Genomic DNA, 9,657 nt, shown 5'->3' with positions numbered 1-9,657 from the left:
GATATAACTGTGGCAGCCACAAGCCACTGTAGTTGTTATCAGGGGGAAAAAGAGAACCTCATAAGTTAATATTAAGGCTTATTCAAATTATACCAAGCTGTGGCTACACTAAGGGATTCAGAACTCAAATACTAGCTTATATAAATAGGCAAGACGTGGCTATTTGGTTTCATTTTCTGTTTGCTTGAAACTTATACAACTCCCCCTCCCCCCCCCCCCCCCCCCCCCCCGCTTTGGTGAAGTAGCTTTGGTGAAGTAGCTTTGGTAGACAGATGAACTATTTGCAGTTCGGTTTGCCAACCTATCATCAGGAACTGTTTGTCAATTCAGGCATCAAGCCAGTCTCTAGGAAAGCTCTCTTATCTATGTCACAGCATAATAGGTCAAAGGAACCAACAAGGGCACGAAGGATTTATATTAAGATCTCTGCCGTGGAGAAGGCTCTTGAAAGTCACTCCTATTTTCAAGTACTAGTTAGTTCAATTACATAAGATGTCTGTGATGCCACCTATCTCTCCACCTCCACAGATTTACCAAACCTGAGAAGAAACAAGAGATATTTCCACTGATTTTCATAAACTGAAAAAGAGGCTAAACTTTCACAGCCTCACAAGTATGTGCCAGACATTACACACATGCAGGCGCAGGAACATCAACAGTATTTATTTAAAATATTTTTACCATGGAAATCTCATTTTGATCAGTATTTCCCCCAAGAAAATAACATCAGAATTCTCCATATGAATACCAGCTACAGTCCAGCCATTCCGAAACAGTCTTTAAGTTTGCAAGTCTCCGGTTTGCTTATTTAGTGAACACCACTATCCAATTTTAGATCAGATTTGTTCTTGTCATTCTTCACAGAATAGATGAAATAGGTTAGGGTGTCCTTTTCATTCACTGGAATAGTCCGAAAATGACATCCAATTATCTGCAAGAAAAGTTGAGTTTTCATGAACATCAATTGTTATTATGCAGAGAGAGAAAGGAAGGAAAAAGCTGCTTAGCACTTGTACTTTAGCCTTGGCTCCTAAGAATACAGGATGTTCTCCAGTCTCTAAGAAATGGGGAAACATTTTCCTGCCAAGAAAGAGACGTTTGTAAAATATGTATATGCATGAACACTCACCATACAAGTGACTTTACATGTTTTGTATATCTACAATTATTCCTTCATGAAGTTTGTTAAAGAACAAAAAATCTGGAAAATGTGGTTATATAAAAAACTACAAAAAATAAGAGGCGAGCCCCTTCTCACTCCAATTTTTTAGTTCACAGCATTTGATCTTTGAAGCTAAGTAGGGTTGGCTGTGGTTAATACTAGGATGGGAGACTGCCAAGAAATACCAGGCTTTGTAAACTATATTTTGGATGAATGGATTGACAAACCACCTCTCTGAGCATTCCTCTCCTATGAAAACCCTAAGAAATTCAGTGGGTCAACGACTTGAAGGCAGACACATCTACACTCAAAAGAATATATTTGGAATTATGTATACTTCCTTAATTATAATTTGTTGGTAAAGTTTTACCATTAAGTTGACACAAGTAAAAAAAAGGATTACCCCAAGAGTTTTTAAAACTAAATGTAAAATGGCAATCTTTTTTTGTTGGGGTGCTAGATGGGACTGACTTCGAAAATAGCAAATAGTTCCCTTACATTTGCTGTCACTCAAAAACAGACCTTGCACAGCACCTGATGATCACCCTTTTCTCTATTACGTGGGGGATATAATTTCCCGTATCTTAAAGCTTCCCAATTTCACTGGAATAACTGAAAAATAAAATTTAGATGGGAAACCCCCAATTTTAATGCACTTTCCTCATTATCGCCATGTAAATTTCCTTATCTCTATCTCATCTACCTGGATTTATTGTAACTTATACTATCTAAGGCAGTGGTTCTCAACCTGTGGGTCCCCAGATGTTTTGGCCTTCTACTCCCAGGAATCCTAACAGCTGGTAAACTGGCTGGAATTTCTGGGAGTTGTAGGCCAAAACACCTGGGGACCCACAGGTTGAGAACCATGGATCTAAGGTAGGATACCCAGATAAATAGATTGCAAATGTTGACACCAGTATTTTGATACCTGCCACTTCCTAAAGTCTTAATTCCTAACACTGGATTTGATTTTCCATGATTTCAATAAACCAAGCTGACATTTTTCATTCATTTTCCACTATCTCTCCAAAACTTTCTCCTGGATGGTTAAACACAGATCAAGCCCCATTATGTGAAGGTAGCATTACTTGTCTGTGTTCCTCATCTGCAATGACATTGCCTATCATCTGTCTTTCTTTTGTTCATTCCCCGAATCTGGGCATATTCTCTGAAGGCTTCTTTCTGCCTAGCATTTTTGCACTCCAAATTATAATCATCTGCACTATAAGGAGGTTACAGAATACAGTATAGCACTTTTTCTTTTACTGAAAGAAACGTAATAGAAAAACACATACTTCAACAAGCTGTGCTTTGTTAAGTCCTGGTCTCGTCTGTAACTTGAAGTGCCTTTTGTATCTTCTTAGTGTGTTTACTTGCAACTGAAACAGATCAACCTGGAAAGAAAATAACAGTTTTAAACACAGCCTACATATTACTGTATTAGGCAGATGTTATCTGAAACTTTCTGTGATTTCCCCTCTTGTCATATTGCGATGAGTTTTTATTACAGCACCATTGTATGTTTTACATAGATATAGTTCTAGTTTCAGCCCCACAAACTTTAGCTGAAATCCTTCAACTGACAAAAGCTGTGAAAAGCCTGCTTCAAACCTTTGTGAAGGACTATCAGAATATACAATACAGGCACAGATGAACCAATAGTCAGTCTATGTTTCATATCTAAATGAGTCATATCATTTGAATGGTAGTGGAAGAAGACACTATATGAAGAGCTGTAAAAGTCTGTACAGAAACATTTTAACAATCCCAAGTACCAGCACTTCCCAAGTTACGAATATGATAGGTTTTGTAGATTTGTTCTCAAGTTATTTACTTATTGTATCAGAAGCGAACCGAGGGTACAGTTGTAATGTATTTGAAAACACAAAGTTAAAAATTTACCATTATACTAAATGTCCTTTGACCAGTAGCTGGCCACTTGGGGTGCCTTTGGTGTTGCTATGAGAGGTGCATGTGGCAGGGCTCAGACTGCATTATAATAGGTGATCTGTGTGATTTGCTCTTCTCCACACTCGCATGTTGTGGATTCCACTTTGTGATCCCATTTCTTAAGGCTGGCTCTGCATCTTGTGGTGACAGAGCGCAGTCTCTTCAGCACCTTCCAAGTTGCCCAGTCTTCTGTGTGCCCAGGAGGGAGTCTCTCATTCAGTATCAGCCATGGCTTGAGGTTCCGGGTTTTAGCCTGCCACTTTTGGACTCTCGCTTGCTGAAGTGTTCCTGAAAGTATCTCTGTAGGTCTTAGAAAACTATTTCTAAATTTAAGGGATTGGTTTGCTGTCTGATATTCGAACATGAGATGGGCTGGAGATGTCACTGCCTTGGTCTTTTCATTGCTGGCTGCTACTTCCCGGTGGATGCCAGGTGATGCAATGCTGGCTAAACAGTATAATTTCTCCAGTGGTATAGGGCGTAGACATCCTGTGATAATGAGGCATGTCTCATTAAGAGCCACATCCACTGTTTTACTGTGGTGAGATGAATTCCACACTGGGCATGCGTGTTCTCAAGTTGAATTTGCATGTAAGTCAGAACAGGTAATTTTAAAAAAAGTATAACTCCATCCGAAGTAAATATTAGCATGGATCACACTAGGATGGGTTAATTTCCCTGTGGTTTTGTTTTGCTGTCTGTGCCCAGGTTCAGAAGATTTTACCTCACTTTATGTCCCTGTGATAATTGAATTTTGAAAATTTTGGCTTGTTGTGGAAACAAGAATTGGTGATAAAACTTCAATGGAGACATCTTTTCCCCATGATAACTCTTACAGGAGTGAATTTCCCTTCAGAGGAGTAGATTTTTCTCATTTCCTGTTGTCTCAACCTTGTTTGGAACTATAAGTCATTTGTAAGTCGGATGTTTATAACTCAGGGACTGCGTATATACAATTCTTCAGCAAATGCTTCCTATTACTGTGAATCTCTCATATAATGGAAATCGCTTATTCCCATAAGCAAAGTTCATTACACCTTCATATTTCAAAGTACTCCTATTAATATCATACCTAAAGTCAAATAAATGGATTCAAGAGCAAACCAAACCTGATCACCCACTAGAAACTAAAATATTTGAACTTGGATGCATCATGAAAACCCATTATTCATAAGGGGAAAAAAGACTGATAAAGTCAAAGTCTATGAGAAAAGAGGAAGGCCGTAAGACAGATAATCTGGCTCAATAAAGGAAGTGACTGCTCTGAATTTGCAAGACCTGAACAGAGCTGTTAATAATAACATGAGGTCTCGGAAGGTCTCTCTTTGATATGACTGCTATACATCTAAGCCAAACAAACAAAGCTTAACTATAATTGAAATCATGTAAACTCCCTGACATAACAAACATGGGTTGGCATCCTGTTGGTTGCTCCAGATTCATTCAATTGTAGAATAGTGAATTAACATATAGGCAAATCCCATTGATTTATAAGCCTACTCTAGTTAAGACTAACAATGAGATTTAGGCATCACAGTCCTATGTGAGATCCAATAATAATTAATGTCCCCTTTATCTAGATTTGTATAAAATATTTTCACTCAATTACTGTATAAGAAGTATGTTTATGCAGAGATGAATGATCAACTTACCTCTGGAGTGTCAATGTCTTGTACCGGTGAATCACCATCATCGTCGCTACCTTTTCTCTTTCTTCTGTTCCTGACACTCTGAATCAAGTTTTTGTGGAAATCACAAATATAAAGATGCCTTGCCTAGGGGTTTAAAACAGGTTGACAATGAGCAACACTGCAACATGTTTGGGTGTTATGATTTACATGCTATTACAAAAGATAATCAACAATGTACAGACATCAAGAAAACCGACTGACATTAGTCACAAACACATTTGATTACATCCCAACTTGTCAAGAGAATATCTGTTGAATGGTTAGGCAATGCAGCCACCATTATTCAGGAAGTGGTTATCTGATCCCAAGGTAAACATGCGAGGCAGATAGCAAAATACTGGAGTAATATAAATCAAGCCTTCCCCTCACCCAAGGCTTCAATTATCTCAAAGCTCAGTAACTTTGCCACTTCTATAATATGATTTAACATGCTAAAGGTCAAAGGCAGCATTTCCCACTTCTCAGACTATTACGTCTGTTTGGATTAAAAATCCAGTATCTAATGACCCACTAAGATGACGCTGTGAGCAGCAGTTCCCTTCTGACAAGGATTCATGGATGTGGAGGTAATTTAATACATGCATATACAAAAGTGGCATTGTAACTAGAAAAGGAATAAGCAAGTTCCAGGCAGAACACATTAAGAGGAGAAACCTAACGATCTCTGCTTGTTTCTACTGCATCCAACAGGGATTACTGGAGAACATGTATTTAGAGCAGTGCGTCAAGACTCTAATCCAAAACCCATTTGCTAAAGGACAAGATTGAACTGGACTCTGCCAAACGTAAGAGTAAAAATGCAGGAAATGGGATGCAAAAGATGTGCCCTAAATCTACCACCATATAATGTAGAATGCTGAGAGAGCAAGCATTACTAAGGGTATATCTACACTGTAGAACAGGCATGGGCAAACTTCGCCCCTCTGGGTGTTTTGGACTACAACTCCCACAATTCCAAACAGCCTACTGGCAGAGAAATATACAGACCTTGTAAAACTACACCTCCCATGCTTCCATTGCACAGAGCTATGGACAGACTGCCGTGGACAGACAACAAACTCCCATGAAAGCATGCGAAAGAAAGCCCATAATGTGCATCAGTGTTCTGTGGTTTGTGTCATCACCATCCAGACCTCAAACTAGTTCCAGGATTTCTGTACAGCAATAAAGGTCTGAGACTGCATTAATTGACACCACTTGACCGGCCAAGATTCAAGGCTATGGAATCCTGGGAATTGTAGTTTTACAAAGTACTATAACCTTCTCTCCCAAAGAGTGCTGGTGCCGCACCAACCTAAAGTCCCAGGATCCCATAGCATCGAGCTAGGGGAGTAACAGGGGTGTCAAACTGCATTAAATCAACAATATTGACACAGCCTAATGAACCTAATCCCACCGGTGTGCAAATGTGGGCCAATGATCCCAAAACCTCTCCAAATGAACCCTCCGTGCACGCTTCCAAAGCCAGGCAAGCACAAGACTTGTTTTGTTCCGGCGTTGCAAGCACAAAGTATTGAAACACCAGCCTTTCCTTCCGCATAAAGGCTATGCATAAGCATAAGCCAAGCAGGCGGGCACTCCGCAGGTTCACGTGCCCTGACTCTGGGAACGTGTCTGTTGCATTTCGGAGTGTTTCTCTGCTTTATATATGTATAAAAATGTGAAGAACCACCAGTGGAAGCCGGGGAGGCCTGGCTTTTAGTGGCAGGGCTTAAATGAAGTGATGGAAGGGCTTGATGGCTGCCAAAAGGGGGGAGAAAAGAGACGATGCGGGTGGGACGTGCAAACACTGCAGCAACAGCAGTAGCACGAGGCGGAGCAGGAAAACAGAAGCATGCCATGAAAACCAAATATATGTGTGTGATGTATGTATAACACAGTCTGCAGAAGGAAATGAGGAGACCCTCAATCTGGTTTTCAAACAAAACAACACCGTAGAATGAATATAGTTTTGACACCACTTTCATGCTTTGTGGAATCTATGGCGAGAATCCTTTGGCAGAGAAGGCTGCAGACCTTGCAAAATTACAACTCCATTACATTGAGCCAGGGCAGGTAAAAATCAAGGCATCAGGGTGCCTCAATTATAAAAGGTGGAGGCAGCCTATGAGGGCAAGAAACGCGAAATAACATCAAAGTAGCAAGGCCACCAGGGAGGGAGAGAAGATCACAAAGAACAGGTTTTTTTTTTTTGCAGCGTCAGACAAAACAGTCCAAGAAAAAGAAAGCCCTCCTTCTAGCCGATCCATGGAGATGCGGAATGATACTGACCCCAAGCTTTGGGGGATCCTATCTCCCAAACTCCCCACTTCTTTGATGCATCTCAGTTTCCCCAACAAGGAATGCACTGAGAATGAAATGGAAGGAGACTGTGGAGGGAAAGGGACAGGCAAAAGTCACTGCAATAAAGAAAGGGATCAAAAACACATCAGGTCTGGAAAAAGGGAAATGTCTCTCTCTCTCTCTCCTTCCTCCATTGTGGTGGGATGGCTTTTGTTGTGTTACTGTCTGCATTTCTCTTCCATCCCTGTGATCAGAGCAGAAAAAAGAGTGCAGACATGAAGGAGGAGGGCGGGAAGCAAGGAACAGAGAGAAAGGGAACAAGCCGTCTCTGCACACTTTTTCTGCAAGGAGAAAAGAGCCGCAAAGGCAGGCAGCAAACTGCAAGGAGAAGGAGGCAACATAAACTTCAAGGAGAAACAAGGCAATGGAAGGAAGAATGCAAGGCAGTGTATATACTGCACAGAGAAGGAGACAATGGCCCCATCTACGCTGCCAAATAGTGTAGCTGGAAACTGCATTAATAGAGTCAGTGTTGACTCATATAATGCTGTGTTCTAGAAGTCTACACTGACTGTACATAAATGCAGTTTCCAATTGGGTTATTGGGCAATGCAGGTGGGATTAAATGCAGTTTCCACCTATGTTATTGAGCAGTGCAAATAGGACTAAAGTAAGCAGAGAAAGGCAATAAGTGCAAGAAGGCAATGAAAACTTGGAGAGTAAGGCCCCCTTTCTACGCTGCCATATAAAATCCAGATGATCTGCTTTGAACTGGATCATATGTCAGCATGGACTCATATAATCCAGTTCAGATAATCTGGATTTTATATGGCAGTGTAGAAGGGAGACAGAGGGCTCTTCCAGACAAGAAACTGATTCTAGGCTCTTTATCCCAGATTATCTGACAGGAATCATTGCGTTGCTGTGAATTTTCTGGCTGTAACATTTCGCCCACATCTATGGCAGGTATCCTCTGAGGTTGTCAGGTCTGTTGGAAACTAGGCAAGGCGACTTTATATATCTGTGGAAGGTCCAGAGTGGGAGAAAGAACTATTGTTTGTTGGAGGCAAGTGTGAATGTTGAAATTAATCACCTTGATTAACACTGAACGGCCTTGCAGCTTTAAGACCTGGCTGATTCCTGCTTGGGGGAATCCTCTGTTGGGAGGTGCTAGTTGGCCCTGATTGTTTCATGTCTGGATTCCCGTTTTCTGAGTATTGTTCTTTATTTACTGCCCTGATTTTAGAGTTTCAATGGCTTCTCTGTGTAGTCTGACATAGTGGCTGTTGGTCCAGCATTTCTGTGTTCTCAGATAATATGCTGTGTCCAGGTTGGTTCATCAAGTGCTTTACTATGAATGACTTCTCTGGTTGAGTTAGTCTGCAGTGCCTTTCATGTTCCTTGATCCAGACATGAATCAATCAGGGCCAGCTAACAACTCCCAACAAGGGATTCCCCCACGCAGTAAGCAGCTGCCAGAATCCTTTGTTGGGAGGTGCTAGCTGGAAGAGCCTGTCTGGAGGGAACTGAACCGTCATATAATCCAGTCCAGGTGCGGTTAAAGGCGAAGCAAGGGGGGAAAACAACGCGAAGTGGAACGAAAACATGGCAAAACGTCTAAGCGGGCACAAAGCAAGCAAGGCAGGTTGCAACACAACAACAACAACGCGGACGTAAGGAAAACGAGGCCAATCGAAGTGGGAAAGGGAACAAGGCAGGCGACTGGCAATGCAAACTTCAAGGAGAAAGAGCCAAAGTGGAAGGAAGGAGAGCAAGGGGAACGAAGGCGCCGCAAGGAGAGCGGGCACGCGCGCACAACACAACACTCACTTTGGAGCCGCGCGCGCGCACCCCCCCCCCCCCCCCTTTGCCCTTTCCCTTTGGAGAGACCAGACTCACGCTCTTGTCCAGCTCGATCTTGACCTTCTTCTGGGAGATGCTCTTCTGGATGCGCTTGCTGAAGCTGGCGTTGCCCGCCGCCCGCCCGCACCGCTCGCCTTCCTCCCGCAGGCAGCATACCTGGCCCGCCCCGGGGCCTGAGGCGGCGGCCGGAATGGCCCCCGAGGAGGCTGATGGAGAGGAGGAGGCCACCGAGGAGGAGGCCATGCCCAGCCCGGGCGGAGGAGGCGGCGGCGGTGGAAGGGGCAACGGAGGAGGAGGAGGCGGAGGAGGAGGGAGGGCTTCCCCGGCATTAGCCACCAGGGCGGGGAGCGGGGCTTCTCCTGGCCCTCCCCCTCCTCGGGCCACGTCGTCGGGCCCGAAGCCATTCATCGCCGCGCTGTGCTTCGACAGTAAAGTCATTCAATGAGGGGAAAGGCGTTTGTGTTGTCCTGCTCCGTCCTCCTTTTGTCAGGCTCCTCCAAGGCCAGGCCCGCCGCCTTGGGTTCAAAACCACCCCAACAGGCGGGCAACTCCTGCCTCACTTTCCAGCGCTCTCCCCATCGCAGTCACCACACACTCTGCCCCGGTAGAGCTGGCTCTGTTTTTCTTCTCCTCCTCCTCCTCTTTCCCCCTCCCCTTTCGAATTCCCGCTATGCGCTCATGGGAAATGTAGTCCCTGTCTCCTCTGTG

General features: G+C 43.3%; 1 protein-coding gene across 1 annotated transcript; it reads right to left on the bottom strand.

Annotated features, from left to right (window-relative positions):
• Positions 1–647: 647 nt before the first annotated feature.
• sap30 (Sin3A associated protein 30) lies at positions 648–9,552 on the bottom strand. Its single transcript, XM_016992490.2, has 4 exons — positions 8,986–9,552; positions 4,765–4,887; positions 2,458–2,556; positions 648–931 (listed from the first exon to the last, which is right to left on the bottom strand). The coding sequence occupies exons 1-4, from the start codon at positions 9,385–9,387 to the stop codon at positions 809–811; spliced, it is 747 nt and encodes a 248-aa protein (XP_016847979.1). The 5' UTR covers positions 9,388–9,552; the 3' UTR covers positions 648–808.
• Between the last annotated feature and the right edge of the window lie 105 nt (positions 9,553–9,657).

Source organism: Anolis carolinensis, chromosome 5 (genome assembly GCF_035594765.1).
Source record: "Anolis carolinensis isolate JA03-04 chromosome 5, rAnoCar3.1.pri, whole genome shotgun sequence".
In the NCBI taxonomy this organism is placed as follows: Eukaryota; Metazoa; Chordata; class Lepidosauria; order Squamata; family Dactyloidae; genus Anolis; species Anolis carolinensis.
This window is presented reverse-complemented; position numbering and strand designations above follow the sequence as displayed.